The sequence below is a fragment of the Xyrauchen texanus genome, chromosome 16, assembly GCF_025860055.1.
Source record: "Xyrauchen texanus isolate HMW12.3.18 chromosome 16, RBS_HiC_50CHRs, whole genome shotgun sequence".
Taxonomy (NCBI): domain Eukaryota; kingdom Metazoa; phylum Chordata; class Actinopteri; order Cypriniformes; family Catostomidae; genus Xyrauchen; species Xyrauchen texanus.
Window position 1 is genome coordinate 36,218,840 of NC_068291.1, and position 22,319 is coordinate 36,241,158.

A 22,319-nucleotide genomic window follows, 5' to 3' on the forward strand; every position below is an offset into this window, starting at 1 on the left:
GAACAAATATATTCTTATTATGAATATGTATATTATGTGTAGTATACTGTATATACATACACATAATGAACATACACATAAAAGGGCTTCAAATCAAATCAAATCAAAATCAAATCAAATCACTTTATTGTCACACTACCATGTACACAAGTGCAACAGTAGGTGAAATTCTTGTGTGCAGTTCCGAGCAACATAGCAGTCATGACAGTGACGAGACATATACCAATTACAATAAACAACATACTTACACAAAACAATTTACATATCAAATGTACACATACACAAAACAATTTACAAATCAGATGTACACATACTTACACAACACAATAATTATATACAATGCAGAATATAGAACAGAATATACAATACAATACAATACAATACAATAAGTGGGAGTATATGAAATATATATGTGTATATATATATATATAGCAGTTGTATTGAGGAGAATATGTTGACAGTCCAGTGTGAGATTATAGATTAATAAAGTGCAGTGCTAATTATTGATCCTGATAGATCAAGAGTTCAACAGTCTGATTGCTTGGGGAAAAAGCTATCATGTAGTCGGCTGGTGCGGGTCCTGATGCTGCGATACCGCCTGCCTGATGGTAGCAGTGAGAACAGCCCATGACTTGGGTGACTGGAGTCTCTGATGATCCTCCGAGCTTTTTCACACACCGCCTGGTGTATATGTCCTGGAGGGAGGAAGCTCACCTCCGATGATGTTCCTGGCAGTTCGCACCACCCTTTGCAGGGCTTTGCAGTTGTACGCGGTGCTATTGCCGTACCAGGCGGTGATGCAGCCAGTCAGGATGCTCTCTACAGTGCTGGTGTAGAACCGTGTGAGGATGTGGTGGTTCATTCCAAACTTCCTCAGCCGTCTCAGGAAGAAGAGGCGCTGGTGAGCCTTCTTCACAACGGCCTCAGTGTGGACGGACCATGTGAGTTCCTCAGTAATGTGGACACCGAGGAACTTGAAGCTGCTGACTCTCTCCACCGGTGCTCCATTGATGGTGATGGGGCTGTGTTCTCCGTCTTTCTTCCTGAAGTCCACAACAAGCTCCTTGGTTTTACTGACGTTGAGGGAGAGGTTGTGCTCCTGACACCAGCGTGTCAGAGTGTGCACCTCCTCTCTGTAGGCTCTTTCATCATTGTCAGTGATCAGACCTACCACCGTCGTATCGTCAGCAAACTTAATGATGGCATTGGAGCTATGTGTTGCCACACAGTCATGTGTGTACAGGGAATACAGGAGTGGGCTGAGAACACAGCCCTGCGGGGCTCCAGTGTTGAGGGTCAGTGATGAGGAGGTGTTGCTGCCCATTCTAACCACCTGACGTCTGCCTGACAGGAAATCCAGGATCCAGCTGCACAGCGAGCTGTTTAAGCCCAGAGCCCGGAGTTTCTCATCAAGCTTGGAGGGCACTATGGTGTTGAATGCTGAGCTGTAGTCTACAAACAGCATTCTCACATATGTGTTCCTTTTTCCAGGTGGGAGAGAGCAGTGTGTATTGTAGATGCAATGGCATCATCAGTGGAGCGGTTGTTGCGGTAGGCAAACTGCAATGGGTCCAAAGAGGGGGCAGAACAGAGCAGATGTGATCTCTGATTAACCTCTCGAAGCATTTGCTGATGATGGGGGTCAGAGCAACAGGACGCCAGTCATTTAAGCATGTGATTATAGCTTGCTTCGGTACAGGCACAATGGTTGATGTTTTGAAGCATGTGGGGACTACAGACAGGGAGAGGGACAGATTGAAAATGTCCGTAAAAACACCAGCCAGTTGATTCGCGCACGCTCTGATGACGCGGCCCGGAATGCCGTCTGGACCCGCGGCTTTACGGATGTTCACCCGTCGGAATGATCGGGTTACATCCACAACAGAGACGGAGAGTGAATCAACCTCTGTAGCGTCAGCAGCGAGTGCTCTCTCCGCGAGGGCGGTGTTACTGTCCTCAAAACGAGCATAAAATGTATTAAGTTCGTCCGGGAGAGATGCAGCGGTGTTCATGGCGGAGACTTTATTCCGCTTGTAGTCCGTGATTGTGTTAATTCCCTGCCACATACTTCTAGAGTCAGTGGTGTTGAACTGGCCTTCAAGCTTGTGCCTGTACTGGCGTTTAGCTGCACTGATAGTGTTACGGAGGGCATAACTGGCTTGTTTACGCTCCTCCGTGTTAGGAGAATTAAAGCGGAGGTCCGCGCAGTGAGTGCCGCGCGAACATCGCCGTTAACCCATGGTTTCTGGTTGGGGTATATCCGTATAGTTTTGGTCGGAACAACGTCCTCTACGCACTTCCTGATGAAACACGTTACGCTGTCAGCGTAAACCTCGATGTCGTCATCAGAGGCGGACCGGAACATCTCCCAGTCCGCGTGATCAAAACAGTCTTGTAGCGCAGAGTCTGATTGGTCCGACCAGCACTGGATCGTTCTGAGGGTGGGTGCTTCCTGTTTCAGTTTCTGCCTGTAAGCGGGCAGAAGCAGAACGGAAGAATGGTCCGATTTGCCAAATGGGGGCGGGGAGGGATTTGTAGCCTTCCGGAAGGGAGAGTAACAATGATCCAAAACCCGGTCCCCTCGTGTGTTGAACTTTATGTGTTGGTGGTATTTTGGGGCGATTGCTTTGAAGTTGGCTTTGTTAAAGTCCCCGGCAACAATGAACGCAGCCTCAGGGTGCGCGGTTTCCTGCTCACTTATACACCCATACAGTTCCCTGAGTGCCCGGTCTGTGTCGGCTTGCGGGGGGATGTACAATCAATTTATATTGCGTAAAACGAAGACATACGTATGTTAACATGTACTAAATTAACTAAATTAAATGTAAAATATAGTTTCAAGACTGTTAAGAAATATTCGTGGCTAGTAAATTCTCTCAATTCAGCCATAAATGGCACATCTGTCAAAAAGTACATTTTGGACCCTATGAGTAACTTCTACACTTCTACCCATAGAGCACCATCCCACAGGCCTGATGGCCTTCCTACACTTTAAGTTAGTGTTCATGCATGATTAATGCAAATAAATTACCATTTTAGTTTCATTCATGAATAATTCATGAGTTTGAAGGAGACATACATTTCCTGTTTGAGGTGCTGTCTAAAATATCTATGTGCACAATGAAACATTAAGGAGGAAAATTTTAACTTCTAAGTATATAAGCTCAATTTAACTATTAGATCACTAGGAACCAAATTAATTCCCACAAACCTTCTCTAGATGTAGATTCATCCATCTGGTGAATGTTCTCTTCTGCACCATCTCCCTCTCAACTAGAGAAGAAATAAAACAACAGTTTCATGTCAGTTTCACGGAGGCAAATGACAAACAAAAATAAAACGGCAATAACTCACACTCCAAAAAGGACCAACTCGCCCCATCTAAAACAGCAGTTCGCCGGTCATAAATCACACGTAGCCTGAAGGCACACTTGTGAGCATGCCATGGCAACAAAGGGCAAACAGAACACGCTCATTATAGCCCATATGGATTGTGTTTAATAAGTGTAGTATTTAAAAAGTGACCAGGGGCAAAATTGCTTCCTTTCACATTATTTACTTAGCATGCACTTACAATTGTGGATACATTGCCAAACCTGAATATATTATGCTTTGCCATTGGTGCAATTTGGTATAACAAATTAACATTTCACAGAATTTGAACACACAAAATCACTTCAGCAGGAAAATGTTATACAGTGTATCAGATTTGTATGGACTACTGGTACTTTTTTTGGTGCTGTTTGGTCCTTTTTGGAGTTTGATCTTCATTGGTCACTGTATGTATTCATTGTGGAGAATAGTCGCTCGGACATTCTTCAAAATTTCCAAATTGGCTAAGCCAACATTGGCAACTCCATCCAGTTGGGGGGGTGAGCACGCTCTCTCACCTTAAACGAATATCATCTAAAATAAAAGACATCTGGTCCAGAGAGATGTTGGTGGTTGGACTCCCATGAGACAAGGCTTGATTATATGATCCGTCAGGCAGAGCGCAGTATACAATGTCTTCTTCCCAAGTTTTCTTTTCCTCTGCCTCCAAAGACTACTCATTTGCATTCTGTCAGTGTACACACAAAGAATTCAAACATCCTGATGGGGATGCCACTCAAGGCGTGGGTTTCCTCATTTATTATTCAGTGCCAAAACTCCATTTGCTGGAATCAATAACTTTGGTTCAAATGACATGATGGAATAATGGCCTTACAGTCAGGGAGCCTAGGCATACTGTACAGCCACATTCACATAACTCAACAGCACAATAGTGCACATTCATAAACCAACACCAGTGGCCAAGTGGAAACCATCTTTCATAACGCCAAATAAAAATCAAATGGATTTTGGCAGATCATTCGTTATTCAAAATGCAGATAATGTGACAGCTGTTAAAAGTCTCCTTGTTACCAGTTGGAAGTAAACTAACATCAAGCAAAGCACTTTATTTTACAGGTTTATCTTACTTTTCCATCTCAATTCATACCCTTCCATCCAAATAAATGTTCACCAAAAACATGGTCCTCTCAAATTCCAGTATGTAATGCAAATATAATGAAACAACATAGTGTTGTAATTTCACGGTTTTCTGATCATTAGCTGCCCAAGAGCTGGTTCTTTTTGTCAGCCCTATTAAACAGGATTCTGGTTCCTAGTGGCTGCACTTGCCTTACTGATCCCAGTACAACACATTATTAGTTGCTGGTGAAGTCTCAGTCACCTACAGCATAAGGGGCCTTTTACACAGGACAGATTCTCATGTTCTGTTTGATTTTTTTTAAATTCTTGGTCTATGTCCATCCGACAAACATCGTCGATCGTTGAGTCACATCGCGTACCTGAACATAACTTTAAAACGCTACATCAACCCCTCCATTTTGTTCTGTTCTACAGCGCATTCCCATTCTGACCTCTTTTTGAAAGCAAGAATCCTGTGTGAATATCCATTAATGCCACGTCCATGTTTTCATTTGAGAATGCGTTCATTTTACCATTTTAACGCTAGGGCTTGGTGATATAAGCATAAACTATATTGCGATACTCTTGAAATTTCTGGCAGATTACAATGTACAATATTTCAAAATATAAGAATTTTTATGAATAGTGATTAAAACATTCCTGAAAATAATCATTGTTATAAAACAAAATAGCGCAAAATTAACTAATGATGGATACAAATAATATAATGATTTTTTTAGAGCAAACACCCTACCATGCAGCTGCATTTTGCAAAACCGCAATAGAAACTATACAAAAACAATTATAATCTGCCAGTTGACCCCTAGTTTATGCCACTCATCCACACTCGAATGTCATTTTGAAAATGCTCTACATTACCGTGTAGTGTACTTTGAAAAACAATGACGTCAGGAAACTAAAAACATAGTTTAAAAAAAAAAAAGTAGTAGTTTGGACATGGCTTAAGGATATTTTTGCACTGGTATAGGTGAGGTTGTAACTAAACCTAAAATGGAAATCGTTCTGGACTCTTGTTTCTATCAACACTAGAATGAAGGAAAGAACTAATTTATGTTCATACACACTTGTTGCGTATCCAGCAAAACAATTCTGCAAGAACCTTTTCTGTGCACATAAGAACACTTGTATGCATTTATTATTGACTTGAGACATACTGCCCTTTTAATCATTGACTGCCTAAGAGTCCTTTTTTCTCCTGTCGGTCCTATTAAACAGTTAATTTTTGCAAAGGATCCTCGTTCTTAGTGGCTGCTCGTGCAGTACAGAACTTTGGATGTTTTGTTAAACCCAAAAGAAGGCAATGTGTACTAGAACATTAGAAGACAAGTAACATTCATGAGCTTATCGAAATGTCATAATAAACTAACAAATAGCTTACTTTGATCTTTAGTGAAGCAATATCAGTTTTACAGTACAACAAAAGAAATTCCTTTGTAGAACAAATACCATTAACACTGTAGCTTCCATTTTCTTCTTTCTGCCAAAAGGATCTATTAAGTTTTTTTAACCAGGGGCCCCAGCCGACAACACAGTCCTCTCCGTCTCACTGCACAGACCATGTCTGTTTAATGAGGGGGCCGTCTTCCAGCTCCAAAGAGCCAGTGCTTATAAACACAAAAGGCCACTGCCTGGTGGTGCGGGCCAGCTTTGAGCTCTCAAGTATGACAGACGGGCCAGAACTGGCTTAAGGTTCTCCATGAGCAGAGCCTGAACCTTTCATAAGAATGTCTTTGTTAAGACAGTTATTTTGTTTTGGTGTGGTCAGCATTTTCATTTGCACAAATGTTAATATAAACTTTCTCTGCTTATTAATTCTGCCATTTCACAAGCTGAATTAATTTATTACAAGAGGGGTTGTGTTTATCATTATCTGATTTGCTAAAATTTTGCCTAACTAAACAAACTATGCTCTAGTTTCAGTTCCTAGCGAACGCCTCCCATGTTCCTCAACAATGCACTTTTACATTATACAACACAGACAAATAAGTGCAATTTCCAAAGCAGAAGTCTGAAACAGATTTCTATACACTTTGAAAGATAAGAAGTTTTAAGCTACAATGTCTGTGAAGATCTACAGCTCTTCAAATCATCATTTCAAAAATATAGCTCCACAACAATGGAAACACTAAAAGTGTCCATGACAACAATGTGCTTTGTCTCTATGGAATGACATAATTCCTCTCATGAGGTGAAATGCAAATTCTGCGGGAGAACCTCCTCACTGCTTCAATTAGTTTTGAGATTTGTACAATTTTATCAGATCCACAACATTCAGAGCATAACTTGAGATACAGAAATTGAGAATAAGCTTTGAATTCTCGTTTAGCAGATTCAATATTGTTTGTGTTCATTTCCCTTAACTTTCAGCCTGTTTTCACCTGATAACTATGTGCAGACTCTCAATCATGTGACTCATATTTGCTTAACATGCAAAGAATAGGTTTGCCAAGTGAGACATCATCCAGCAGGAAACTGGTCGTTTATGCCATCCAGAGACATTTTGAATTTCAAACAGGAAAGTATACAACAACCCATATATGGTAAGAGAAGTACATACAAGAGTGACCAATAGTCGAGTACTTAGACTCCTTATGAAAGAGGTTTCTGAAAAGATACAAATGTGATTTATGATGTAAGTGACAGGATCAAAAGCAAGAGCCAAAAAATAACTCTTTTTTTTTTTTTGTTCAATTTTGTTATAAGACATCAGTCCACTTTTCATTTTTTTGGGGAAAACACAGTTTCAGTAATTTTTTGGAACTCATTCAATCTAAATATTGTTATAAATTGTAAATAAATACTAATGATGACAATAATTATAATAAAAATTGGTATTAATATTATTATTATTGACTTTTAATTTTAAATACAACAGTAATATATTTAAATTGTGCACTTTTTAAACCCTCACGCTTTTATTTTGACATTCTGAACTCTTCAGGAAGTCCTGTATATTTCTGTTTGTTGGCAAGTTCACAGAAGTTTAATTAGCCTCATTCAAATTCAAATTCAGGTCAAATGCACCTCCGGTGCCATTCTAAATGCATATTATAAGTGAACCGAACTTTGGAGTATCTACATCTGAGATGTTGTTCGTGAGTAGCGCTCAAATATTGCGCACCACGTGAAGGCTAAAAATAGCCACACGTGTGTGTAAACAGAGCAGCGCCATTCACTGATGTGCTGGATCTGTGCATACTATATATTTACTTACAAAGTACACAGCCTTTTGTGATTCACAGAGCTATCGCACGTCTTTTAGTGTCTTTGAATAAAATGCACGAGTCATATGAACGGCTTTAATGGTGTTTTAATGGTTCCTTTGTCATTTTTGGAGATTGACAGTAACGAACATGATTAGCACACAGTATCGGATTTGGATCGGGCTCGTTGGGCCAATACCTGATCTGTCTAAAAGCTTCGGTATCGGAGCCGATACTGATCCAGGTATCGGATCGGTGCATCCCTGATAAATAAAAGCAGTTTATTGCATTTACATGAACACAGATGTTGTCCGCTTACTAAGCATAATCAGTGTAATAACAAGCATGTAAAAACGCTTGTTAGTGACTAATAATCTCAAAATGGAGTTAGTTTCATCAGACAAAAGTACATGAAAAAGACATCTCTCTCCACTGGATGCCAATTAAAAACCAGTAGACAAGTTATTTTTCAGTGAAAGAACCTCCTACGCAACTAAAATGTGAGTAAATAAGCTCAGACATTTTAAAGGCAGACTCTGAAACTACGCCTTCCTCTATGATAAACATGTTACAGCTCCTTCCCTTTGGTTTACTGTTACATGGACCCACCCACAATGGTGCAGCCTACTACGTAGATTAATTTGGTTATTCATTAGACCATTACCATTGTAGTCTAATCTCCATAGAGATACAAAATTGATTAACGGTTAGATTATTGAAACACTTCTTCCTTGACTTCTCTGAAAAAGTGTTAAGACAGTCCGTACTTTTACATGCACAGTTACATTCGAACTACAGTAGGATTTTGCTAACTACTGTCCAAGTCAAATACACTAGGTTAAATGCACATCACTCAGTCTTTTGGAGCATGTATGCACAAAACGCCAAGGCATGTATACATGCCGGACAAAGCTGTGCTGCAATCGCTTTCCTCTGTTCCATCTGTTTTTTGAACTACTGGTAGACAGGGGGACTGTTTTCCTGGTTTGGAAAACACTTATTTTTTTCAATGAATGATTACCTTAGCAAACACCACTTATTTTTCTTCAAAGAAAATTAAGATGCACTGGCTGGATATCTTCTGTCCTCCATATTAGCTATTGATACAAAAACTGTGCACTGTGATTGGGTGGGCATGAGTGCCAAAAGAGTGGGTCTGCGTCCATTCCAGCCCACCTATAGTTACATGTATGCGTTTTGCGATCCATTCATTGCAGTGCATAAAAATTCATACAAAAATCATAAATGCATGCTATTACTACATAAAAGAGGGTCTTGAGATATGTGTTTGGGGGCTTTCCATGCACGAGTTAAACTGTCTATTGAGTGGTCAAAAACTGTACTGTGTTCATTTAAAAGATGGCACACAGAATAAGAGTAATGTCACTGAGTTACACTTTAGTTTTCTAAACTCTGAAAGCAGTCATTGTGAGCATGTCAATGTTTTCCCTGGTTTAAGTAAATAAATTTATATAAGGCCAGTTCTTCTTTTCCAACACTGTTTGGTGCTGCAAAGAGACCTGCTGAATGCGTACTTCTTTACAGGCAAATGGAGGTCTAGGTCACAGTTAACTCCAAAATCAAACGGGACAAAAAAGATACAGTACTGTGCGAAAGTCTTAAGGCGGGTGCACACTGTACGATTTATAATAGTCCTTTAAGATTGTTGCTTGTCAGACTGTACGATATGAACGCATTGATATCGCCATGGCACACTGAGCGACATTATGTTAGACTGTATGATTCACAGTAACGTTTACAAGGAAGATGGATTTTGTCAAATAGGCCAATAATAAGACTGATCACAAATACAGAAAATTACAGATGTTGAGAATAAATGTGAGTGGAGGAGGTAGCCTACTGTAATAATGAGCTACCACAAGCAAATATTTATTGTGGAAATAAAAAGACTTGTGGCATGAAAAATTACAAACCTTCTTTGTTCACACTGGAGAAAAATAAAAGGTGGGTTATCGTACGTCTTTCTCCTCTTTTAAATTAGTAAACTTTGAACATTCATAAAGGCTGATAATACATCACGCTTAATTTTCCCTATGGATGATGCATAAACATGACATAGATTTCTATAATTTTATCCAACTGTATTTGCTGATTTGGATTAAAATGTCCCATAAATACTTCAGTATATACTGTTCAATCTTTTTATTTTATTTTATTTATTTATAAATAATATCGGAGTGATGTGAATCTTAACTAAAGAAGATTATAGACGTTTAAAGTAAATTTAGCAATTTAGTTATTAAATAGTAATTAATATAAAGTTGTAAAGAAAATGCATGATAAATGTAAAGAAATAAAATTAGAAAATGCTATCATTTATTTATTTTCATTTTGTAGCCTAAGCTCTGTATTTATTTAATTCGGAGAATAAATCTTTCATATTGCTGACGTGTTACACTTTTCTCCAAGTATTTTCTGATAAAATGTTTATATAAAATGAAAAGAAAAAACATTGAGTACAAGTGCTTGAGTAGAGTGATAACTGGGCACAAATGTTGCGATGGTGCAAACGCGGGGCAGGTTTCTTTCGGATGCGAGAGAGGAGCGAAATGTATCATCTGGCCATCGTAATAGCAGTCACACTATACGGCTACGATGCTAAATTTCAGACACTGTCCAAATTTTGTCGGAGGCTGAAGATCATCGCAAAGGCTATTAATTGGGTGTCTGTGAACAAGTCACACTGAACGTTGTAAGATTGTGAACATTGTAAGGATTCCTGAAATTTGTTTCAGACGGCAGAATCGTGGCCAAAACCGTAGCGTGCACCCACCTTTAGGCACATAAGATTTTTCACAAAAGCATAAGTCTTAAGATGGTTATTTATATCTTCAGCTTTAGTGTGTCAATAGGAAATATAAATGTTAGACTCCCAAACATTACTTTTTCAAATAAAAAAGATTAGAATAGAAGAACAGGGAGCCCAGCAACAGATGTCATGGCCCCCACAAAGCCCCCCACTGAACATTGTGTCAGTCTGAGATTACATAAAGAGACAGAAGCAGTTGAGACAGACTAAATAGATAGAAGAACTGTGGAGAATTCTCCAAGAAGTTTGGAACATCCTATCTGCCCACAACCAAGAAAAACTATGTCCAGGTGTACCTAGGAGAATTGGAATTGTTTTAAAGGCAAAGGTGGTCAAACCAACCATTGGTGGTCATTATTTTTGAAGACATCCTCACTATGCAACATTTTTCACAAGTGCTTAAAACTTTTGCACAGTACTGTGTATATTTAGCATTTAGAATTTTAGTTTTGTTTTTTGCATTGTGACATTTTCATAACAATTCTGCACATATATGATGATAAAGCATCTCAACATTTTACTTGAATTTTTTTGTAATTCTCACTATACTAAAAGGTGATTCTCATTAGATTCCCTACTGTATTATTACTTTACTTAACGCTTCTCTTTACTCTCTTCAATTCAATGTTTCCCATCATGGTAATTAGACTTAAAAATGTCAAATTATTATGAAAATATGTTGCAATGCAAAATAAATAAATAGGCCTTATTTTCTTTATGAACTTTCTTACTTCTTTCTTTTGATTTGGGAGTGATGAAAAATGACCTGGACATGTTCCTGACTGTTATGTATACCCTGTCTTGTTTCACTGTTGCCCTTTTGTTTGCCATTTTTGTCACTTTTGCATTTCTTAGTTTTCACTTTTGTCCCTTATGTAACTCCATGGTCTCTTTGTTAGCGTTCGTGTTTTCTGTCGTTGTTTTCACCTGTCCTCATTAGTTTGCCTTTTGCTTCTGTTAATCACCTTGTTATCTTGTTTGAGTTCTGTTCGTTCATTGGCCCTTTTTCCCATGTTTATGTATTTATACCCTGTTTCTTTGTTCAGTCCTTGTCTATCGTTGTTTGATGTTAGCCTGGTGTGTGTTTCCTTCCCGAGTCCTCTGTTTGTTTACATCGTGTTTAGTTAACAGTTTTTATGTTTGATTTCCCCATTGTGGGTTGTTCTTTTGTGTTTACCTGTTTGTTAATTAAATAAAGTTTAAACTGCGTTTGGATCCGCATCTCCTCGTCTGCCTCGTTACTCAAGCGTTACAGAACGATAGACCACACATGGATCCAGCAGCTATACTGGCCAAATGCCGGCTGCTCAACTTGCGGCAAGAAGACCAGCCTTTGGTAGACCACGCTCTCTACTTTCTCCTCCTGGCGACCTTTACGGACTTCCCGGACTCCGCATTGGTGGTTTTTTTTAAGGACAGCTTAAATCCCTCGCTGAGGGAGCGGGTGACACAGGCAACGCCCGGCTGCACTCTCCGCGACTACCTGGAGACGACCCTACTAGCGTGCAGCTCACCGCTCCCTGTCACACCAGCCTCACCTGTCAGCGAGCAACCCCCACGCCAGTGGCTTCCCTTGAACCTGCACAATCCACTTCGTCCACCCGGAGGAGGAGGAAAAGACAGGCTTCCGCCTCCCGGCCCACGCCTGCCCAGGTCTGCGAGCCAGAGCCCACGCCTGCCCCGGTCTGCGAGCCAGAGCCCACACCTGCCCCGGTCTGCGAGCCAGAGCCCACGCCTGCCCCGGTCTGCGAGCCAGCGGCCACGCATGTCACAGTGAGCGAGCCAGCAGCCACGCATGTCACAGTGAGCGAACCAGCGCCTACGGCCTCTACCGTCAGCGAGCCTGAGCCCTCGTCAACCACGGTCAGCGAGCCTGAGCCTGAGCCCTCGTCAACCACGGCCAGCGAGCCTGAAGCCACACTGACCAGGAACAGCATCCCTGCTTCGCCAGTCGCATCAGCCCGGAGGAAGAGGAGAAAGGGAGAGGTCTCTGCACTTCAGCCTCCGCCTGCCGCAGCCCCTTGCCCTAAACCCCCCTTGGCTCTGCCCTCAGCGCCCGGCGAACCCAAGCCGGCACATACCACGGTAACCCAGCCAGAGCCTGTAGCCTCAGACGTCAGTGAGCCAGTGCCGATAGCCTCAAACGTCAGTGTGCCAGTGCCTGTAGCCTCAGATGTCCCTGAGCCAGCACCTGTAGCCTCGACCGTCCCTGAGCCAGCGCCTGTAGCCTCGACCGTCCCTGAGCCAGCGCCTCTAGCCAGGACCGTCCCTGAGCCAGCGCCTGTAGCCAGGACCGTCCCTGAGCCAGCGCCTGTAGCCAGGACCGTCCAAGAGCCAGCGCCAGCACCTCCCGAGCCTTCCAGGGCTCCGCCTCCAGAGCCTTCCAGGGCTCCGCCTCCAGAGCCTTCCAGGGCTCCGCCTCTCGAGTCTTCCAGGGTTCCTCCTCCCGAGCTTTCCAGAGCTCCGCCTTCCGAGTTTTCCGAGCTTTCCAGAGCTCCGCATTCCGAGTTTCCCGAGCTTTCCAGAGCTCCGCCTTCCGAGTTTCCCGAGCTTTCCAGAGCTCCGCCTTCTGAGCTTTCCAGAGCTCCGCCTTCTGAGCTTTCCAGAGCTCCGCCTTCTGAGCTTTCCAGAGCTCCGCCTCCTGGGCTTTCCAGATCCCCACCTTCCGAGCTTCCTGAGCTTTCCAGAGCTCCGCCTCCCGAGCTTTCCAGAGCTCCGCCCTCCGAGCTTCCCAGAGCTCCGCCCCTCAAGCCTCTCGAGCCTACCAGGGCGCCGCCCCTCAAGCCTACCAGGGCTCCGCCCCTCAAGCCTTTCGAGCCTCCCAGGGCTCCGCCCCTCAAGCCTTTCGAGCCTCCCAGGGCTCCGCCTCTCAAGTCTTCCAGGGCTCCGTCTCTCAAGCCTCCCGAGCTTTCCAGAGCTCCGCCCTCCGAGCTTCCCAGAGCTCCGCCTCTCGAGCCTTCCAGGGCTCCGCCCCTCAAGCCTACCAGGGCTCTGCCCCTCAAGCCTCTCGAGCCTCCCAGGGCTCCGCCCCTCAAGCCTCTCGAGCCTCCCAGGGCTCCGCCTCTCAAATCTCTCGAGTCTTCCAGGGCTCCGTCTCTCAAGCCTCCCGAGCTTTCCAGAGCTCCTCCTCCCGAGCCTCCTGGGGCTCCGCCTCTCAAGCCTCCCAGGGCTCCGCCTCTCGAACCTCTCGAGCCTTCCAGGGCTCCGCCTTCCAGGCCTCTCGAGCCACCCAGGGCTCCGCCTCTCGAGCCTTCCAGGGCTCCGCCCCCCGAGCCTCCTACGGCTCCGCCCCAGAGCCTCTTGAGCCTCCTGCGGCTCCGCCTCTCGGGCCTCCTGCGGCTCCTCCCCCAGGGCCTCCTGCGGCTCCGCCCCCAGGGCCTCCTGTGGCTCCGCCCCCAGGGCCTCCTGCGGCTCCGCCTCCAGGGCCTCCTACGGCTCCGCCTCCAGGGCCACTCAAGCCTTCGACGGCTCCGCCCTCAGAGCCTCCCGAGCCTCCTACGGCTCTGCCTCACGAGCCACTCAAGCCTTCGACGGCACCGCCCTCAGAGCCTCCCGAGCCTCCTACGGCTCCACCTCTCGAGCCACTCAAGCCTTCGACGGCTCCGCCCTCAGAGCCTCCTACGGCTCTGCCTCTCGAGCCACTCAAGCCTTCGACGGCTCCACCCTCAGAGCCTCCTACGTCTCTGCCCCCAGAGACTCCAGAGCCTTCCTGGTCTCCGTTCCTAAAGCCTCCCACGGCACCGCCTACCTCGGCTCCGCCTCCTGAGCCTCCTTCAGCTCCACCTCCTGAGCCTCCCTCAGTTCCGCCTTCTGGGCCTTCTGAGCCATCACCTCCCTCGGCTCCACCTCAGAGGTCCTCCTTGGCTCCGCCGGCCTCCCCTGTGGTCACTCCATCTCCTAGGCCACCAAAACCGGCCTCTATCCTGTGGCCTCCTCCCAGGCCTCCTGACCCGGTCCCTGTCCTGTGGCCTCCTCCCAGGGCTTCTGACCCTGTTCCCGTCCTGTGGCCTCTTCCCAGGCCCCCTGACCCAGTCCCTGTCCTGTGGCCTCTTCCCAGACCTCCTGACCCAGTCCCAGTCCCGTGGCCTCTTCCCAGGCCCCCTGACCCAGTCCCTGTCCTGTGGCCTCCTGAACCTGTTCCCGTCCTGAGGCCTCCCCCCTGGCCTCCTGACCCAGTCCCTGTCCAGTGGCCTCTTCCCAGGTCCCCCAAACCTGTCCTAGCCCTGTGGCCAGCTCCCAGGCCTCCTGCACCTACCCTTGCCCGGTGGCCAGCTCCCAGACCATCGAAACCTGTCCCTGCCCAGTCGATACCACCCCGGCCTCCTAAACCTGTCCCTTTGTGCCCCCATGGACTGCCTAATTGTCCCTTGTGCCCCCGTGGACTGTCTCATCTCCCTTTGTGCCCCCGTGGACTGTCTCATCTCCCTTTGTGCCCCCATGGACTGTCTCATTTCCCCTCGTGGCCCCCCTTGGACTTCCTGCCTGCCCTCTGTGCCCCTTGGACTGCCTCCTTGTTCTTGTGCCCCCCCGGTCTGCCTGTCTGCCCCCGGTGCCATCAATTTGGTCTCTGTGGGTTTTTTGTCTTTGTCTTCTAGGATCGTCTGGAAGCCGATCCTTTGAGGGGGGGCTCTGTTATGTATACCCTGTCTTGTTTCACTGTTGCCCTTTTGTTTGCCATTTTTGTCACTTTTGCATTTCTTAGTTTTCACTTTAGTCCCTTATGTAACTCCATAGTCTCTTTGTTAGCATTCATGTTTTCTGTCGTTGTTTTCACCTGTCCTCATTAGTTTGCCTTTTGCTTCTGTTAATCACCTTGTTATCTTGTTTGAGTTCTGTTCGTTCATTGGCCCTTTTTCCCATGTTTATGTATTTATACCCTGTTTCTTTGTTCAGTCCTTGTCTATCGTTGTTTGATGTTAGCCTGGTGTGTGTTTCCTTCCCGAGTCCTCTGTTTGTTTACATCGTGTTTAGTTAACAGTTTTTATGTTTGATTTCCCCATTGTAGGTTGTTCTTTTGTGTTTACCTGTTTGTTAATTAAATAAAGTTTAAACTGCGTTTGAATCCGCATCTCCTCGTCTGCCTCGTTACTCAAGCGTTACACTGACAGGTTCCGTGAGATTTACCCATAAAAATAAAAATCTGAAGGTTTCATTAACCAAAGGTAATGAAAACAATTTTTTTGTTTTCCAGAACTTTCAGATTATAGAGGTGAATGTTGAAGCATTTGAAGCTGAAGACTTCTTAATGTAAACTTATTTTCAAACATCAAACGAATCCGTTCAGGCTGTTCAATTTCAAGAGAAAACAGCACACCGCCAATCACAGATGTGCAGAATGTATAAATATATAAAGAGTGAGTGGGTGAGAGAAGAACATTACAAAGGTATTACAGATCCATTTAGTGATGTTTTATGGCAAAAAGGCACAAATGTTTATCATCTAAAAGGTTAACGGCTATCATATTACTCATTTCTCAGCCTAGTAAAAGTTGAGTGTTTAGATCAGAGTATCAGCTGGCTCTTTTTCTAAAATAGAGGTGTTATTATTGGACAATGGCTTGTTATCGGTCAAATGCTAGTTTTTAATTAATCTCTTCATAAAGCCAAACTCTATTTGACAAGAGACTCTTATACACAAGCATTTAGTGTCCGTATCTCTTCCTTAGCAACATTGTGCAAGCATGTCAGGTTGACAGCTTTTGTGAAACTTGCATGGAAAACGCCTTTGACTGCTGACAATTTGTGTATTGCGAGGACCAAACCATAGTAGAGGCCCCGAGCCTTTATGCAACCAAACAATATTCTCTTTCAAGGAGACAAAGGGTGAACATGTTTTAATCCCTGCTATGGTAAACAATGCCTTTCATATCATTTCATGGTGACACTTTGGCTTACATGGCATAATGCTCTACATTCTCAGACATGGGCATTTAATAAGTCATTACACTGTATGTTACTTGCTTTTGAATAAGGCTTATCTTGTTATCATGACAACTAGTCAATCAGGAAAACTAGGCTCTTTTAGACAATGAGTCTACTTATAAAACTGACAGAGCCAGCACAGGTTTTTCAACCCTGAAACTATTCAGCACAACTTGTGATCTGATGCACTGTACAGGGTGCCAACCCTACGAAACACCTGCAACTCATAAAACAGCTTTCTTCATGTTCTCATCACCTTAAAATAAAAATGACTTTAGCAACATTTCAAAATTAGATCTGGTTTTAAAGACAGACTGAAATGTTTTACTAAACACTTTTGTATAAATGTGATTTCATAAACATTGGCACCTAAAGTAATTTGTAAGTTTATGCTTGAAAAAATTGTGGTGGTACCATTGTATAGTGATGGTATAAGATATTAATACTTTAACATTATCATGGTATTAAATGATTATCATACATATTCATATAAAAGGACTGAGTAAAAATATATAGATTTTTCGATGCATCGCAATCTTCATTTGAATGATCTCGATATCAATTCTCAAATCCCAAGTACAATATTTTACTATCTGCACAACTTTCTGCGATGTGAGTAAATCACTCGCACACCAGACCAAATTGTGCACTATGCGACTACAAATGTCTGTGATTAGCCACTTGTTAGTAAATGTTCAGATTTCACTGTGTGTCAAGTGTTAAAGTTGGATTTGATTGTGTGTCCAAAGAAGAGATCCACACAATCCATCTGTCATTGACTAATGTCTTTTTTCAATACCCTTTCTGTTCATTACAGTCAATTGCTGATCAAAAACAACCAAAAATAAACATTTAAGTCTAATCACAAATAGCATGGATGCGTTAAATAAGCCACTTGAGTCCATTATCATTCAAATGCGCTCCTTTACAGAAGAGTGCTGGTTTTCTTAAAGAGACAGTATAAATTTTTAGCTTGTGTTCTACAAATTAGTGTAAATACTTATAAATTGTAAATAGTACAAATTATGCATTAAACAATAAAGATGTAGCAATATGTGATATATGAAATATAATATCATATTTATTGATGGAATACATGGATTTCACAAAAACTATGAAAAACAAATAAAATATATAACATAAAAGACATGCAGGTTAAGTGGACTGGAGACTCTAAATTGCCATAGTTGTGAGTCAGAGCTTGAATATGTATGTCTGTTTGTGTTAGCCCTGTGATGGACTGCCCACCTGTCCAGGGTGTTTCTGGACTATTTCTCGGTCACTAATCAAATATAAGTAAATTTGTTGCAATGAACTTGTCACATTTCCTTGCTTCCTTTTTAAGCACACAAGATGCTTTTTGAGTACATGCTCAAATCATGCAGGAAGAACATGGAACATGAGGAGTCCGTGCCAGCTCGAGGGTACGCTTTCTATAAAGCAAAAGGGGGACATGCCAAATACTACTAAAGTAAAATTTGTATGCTCGTAATATAATTGTAATAAATTGTTTCAATAAATCAGCACAATTACAAATAGAAGCATTTACATAGTACCCCAAACCAAGGTACTTCAGAAAATACCATAGAATTACCACCATGTTCAAATAAGGTATTACCATGGTACCTTGTTAGTACACTTCACATCTAAATTATTATAAATTACATTTCAAGTATGCTAATTATGCAATCTATTTTGGACAGGAAATCAAAAATAATTAAATGCACAGTTTCTATGACAGATTCTAGACAAAAGAAGGATGCTGTAGTTCACCAGCTGGCGATGTCTACAACCGACCTTGAAACTATAGAGTTAACAGAGATTACATAATTCCTTAGCTGCAGAGGTTTCAAGCACTCAGCTGCATCCTCAGTTCTTACCTGTCAAGCAGCAGCCCACTCAAGCATGCTGCCGGCTATATACAGATAATGGTATGTTCCACAGCAAAACAGAATTCCACAGTTCTAAAAATGGAGGATAATGGGAAATGGCAGCGACATTCTGAGCTTTGACAGTTACGCGGCACTATGATAACAGTCCTTACGCTACCTGAGATAATTCAGATGGTTCTATAAGAATATATGGGACTATGTTCAAGGGATAATTAAGCAAAAAAATTACAATTTTGCCATCATTTACTCACCCTCATGTAGATTCTAGCCTGTATGATTTTCTCTCTTCTTGGAACGCCAAAGGAGATGTTAGGCAGAATCATAGCCTCAGTCACAAAAATATGCAGTGAAGTGAATGGGGACTGAGGCTGTGATTCAAAGTGAACATCTACCAAGAAAGTCATTCAATTTACATTTTTTGGTGAATTATCCCTTTATATATTGTATATATCCCTATATACCTCCTATCTATGTTTAGCATATATGGAGTTCCATCAGCAAGTATAATATAGCATCATTATGTGTGGATTAGGTTAATTGATTATCTTTCACAGTTGGGTAACATTGTGTAGGTCTTATCCAAACAACATGCTACACCACAGGACTGTGTAGCATACTTAATAAACTACTTAGGTGTCATAATTTCATCTTGTTCCATGGATAAACAGGGAAGAGACTTTAAGGGGGAATTTAAAGTGAAGATAAATTTGTGCTGAGAACATCTCAGTTGCTTCAATTGCCTAAGCATAGTTTTGTAGTGTAGTACAAAAAAAAGAGAGCACGAATTGGGGGAAAGAGAGAGATTTATTATCCCGGTTTCCAGACCTCTAATATAGAACAGCTCTTTACGAAAACCTACTTACAGGTCTTGCCTGCAAATAGGGTAAATTTCAGTAGTTGGTACCAAAACCAGAAATGGCATGGCCCTTGTGATGCTCTTAATGCGATGATTTTAGCATTTGACCAGCTTCACACATTTACTGTAAAGTGCACAGCACATGCAGACAGTATATTTATTTAATTAAATCCCATCCCTGTGCAGTTTAATAGTCACACTAGGTCCTATCATGATTTTAATGAGAAATTTGAAACCGTAAGGCTTCAACCACACTGCTATTTTCAAACGTTTTCCAAAAGTTGCTCTTCCACATTGAAATGTATGAAAATGCTTAAATTCCCTTACTGCACATGCTTAAAAATGTAGGAACTCTGACTGCACCATCTCGGCGAAAACAGCATTTTCAAATGTATCCACTTGGGAGAGTGTTTTTGAAAAGGACAAAAATGCAGTTTCAGTGTGAACAGAAGGACAAAACGTATTGAAATTAATACATTTTCAAACGAAAACGTATTAGTATGGGCGTGGCCCAATTGTGCACCCATTTCCCCCCAAATATGTCAAATTTGTGTGTGAGCATCTGATAGTAGTCTTGGGTCATTCAGACCATTTCTAATCTAAGTCAGTGCTCTGTATTACAGGTACGGCATAAACACTGGAATCGTGACATCTTTTTGATTTTAGTGTCGACTTGGTACCGAAGTGCTGGTACTTTTTACATCCCAACCAGCAAACAAGTGTGCATGTGAAACAGGGAGGGATGGAGGGATGGGGTACTGAGCCAACTTTTCATTCAACACTTCATATGAAAATCTGTCCTGCCTTACGGCTCTAAAGCCATTTTGTCCAGAGAGCATACAATGTATTTGCGCTGATCTCTAGTTTATAGCACTTTTTCTACCCTTGTGCACACTGGCTCTGTTTCAGCACTTTAGAATGCTTCAGCAGATGTTGGATTCACACTAAATACTACCATCATCAGCCCCACTGTGCTTTGTGTGCTTTCGTTTATCAGAGGTTTAGAAGGCTCTTGGTCTTTTGCTTTTAAGACTTTTTATGTAGACTTTTTCGCCTGGCACTTACTGTACAGAACAAATACAGTCCCTGAATGCAAACTACAGACTTTACACCTTACACTTCAGTCTTCCTGCGTTATTTAATCTAAAAAAGGGAAGTCAATGCTTGTTACGTGAACCTGCTCTTTTTATTGTTTTTCCTGTGTGAGGCTGCCAATTAGATGGGGCAGAGACTCTAAACAGCAACACCTAAAGTCCGGCCTATTTAAGAGGTGCTGGCTGCACTTCATGGCTGCTGCCACCCCAGGAAACCTGCGTTTGTTAGCTGTTTTTTAACTTTTTTACTTCTTAACTTTAAAAAACAGATGGTGAGCTTTGTCTTTTGTTTAGTTAAAACAATTTAGGTAAAGAAACTGACCTGGAAGACTTACTTTCTGTGTATTTCTTTTTTAACGGGAGTTATGAAGTTTTGTTAAATCTTATGTTAATTGAGTTTAAGTTAGTCAGCTCACCTGTCCTTAAGTTTAGTATTTTAATATTTACCTTTTGCTTTTTCTTTAATTTCGTTATAAATAAAACCTGACTTTTTAACCCTGAAAATTGTGACTTATGTTTTCTACTTTTGATGGCTTATGTTGGTCTCAAACATGGGAGGTAACAATGCATAACATGTTCATAAGCTTTTTAAAATCAACATCAAGTTTTAAGAATAGCACTTAGATATTTCATATTTTTTGATCACCTTTTTGCCTTCCATAGTTTATTTTAAACAGTCCTCTGACAAATGAGAATGTTATGTAGTCTCTCAATTAATATAAAGTCAAAGACTGCATGAATAATAGTTATAAAAGAATTAGCAAAATGCTGTTTTAAATAGTTTTATGGAGTAGAGATCGGCTGATATCTTTCATGACCGATTCTGATAACAGAAGCGCAGAACCAAGTTTTCATTTTTTTTCTTTCCTGCTTTTTGACACAACAACAAAATAATCCTTACACTAAAACAACAAGGACAATAGTTATGATTATTTTTATGAATTGTATGATTATTATAATAATCATAACAATACTATTGTTGGCAAACATCGATTATGATCAAATGGAGTGTTTCCAACTGAGATTTGTAATTTGATTTGCAAAATATCAGTAGCTCCGATATTAAGGAACTCTTAAACTATTAAGCTGAAAAGTGTGAATATCTGGGGAGCTCAAAAAAATAAAGCTCAAACTGGTTAGCAGTTTATCTAAAGTTAGCAGTTTATATAGAGTAAAACATATTGAGTTCCTATAAGGGTGGGTAAGTGAACAGACCATGTGTGAATGTGCACCCACAAAAAGTGCTTAGATGGATAGATGAACAAATCTGCAGCAGACATGCGTTGAGATGAGCCTACTACCCATTAATTTTGAAGCTTATAAGGGTTTGCAGACTATGGGAAGACACACAATACAAGTGCTCCAATGCAGAGGGCATTGCACCAGTGAAGAGAAGATGTTATGTAATTTGCTTCAAGCATTCATTCACATTCTACAATCATTTCTCTGCCACCACTGCTTTGCATGTGGGTTCTCATAAAGAACCCACATGACAGCCTGAATTCCTTAAAATTAACAACCATAGGGCACAAGAGCTGGCCAGAGGTCTTAGATTTCAGATAATCTTAATATTTTTTTACTCAAAGCTAATTGAACTGGCCCTAACATCCATTTTCTCCTTGCCTGACATGTTTTAATCATTCACAGTCATGCAACCTGCATACTGAATACCAGCTCTTACGCCACCAGGCAACACTCAGTTGCAGTGGGTAGTAATGTGCTACATTTACTCCGTTACATTTACTTGAGTAACTTTTTGGACAAAATTTACTTTTATGAGTATATTTAAAGGTGGGTGCTTTTCACTCATACTCAAGTACATTTCCAATGAAAATTAAATTACTTTTACTTTGTTACCATAGGCGACGTTCCTGTTGTTACATTACTGGTTTTAATTTCTGTTTTTTAAAGTGTAAATAAATGCGTGACTTATTGAGAGATTTTTGAAAAGGACTTTTACGACAGCAGAACTTGACTCCAGTTACAGAGCGCAGATGTAGAGTCCATCACTGCAGCAGCAGCAAGCGAGCCAAATTAACACTTTCTTCG

At 42.0% G+C, this 22,319-nt stretch overlaps 1 protein-coding gene across 1 annotated transcript in view; it reads right to left on the reverse strand.

Moving 5' to 3' along the window:
* Positions 1-22,319, reverse strand: part of LOC127657352 (calmin-like) — a 36,820-nt gene that overhangs the window by 12,404 nt on the left and 2,097 nt on the right. Inside the window, exon 2 of the mRNA XM_052146096.1 lies at positions 3,212-3,273. Coding sequence (XP_052002056.1) covers positions 3,212-3,273 — 62 coding nt within the window. The remainder of the gene's footprint in view (positions 1-3,211; positions 3,274-22,319) is intronic.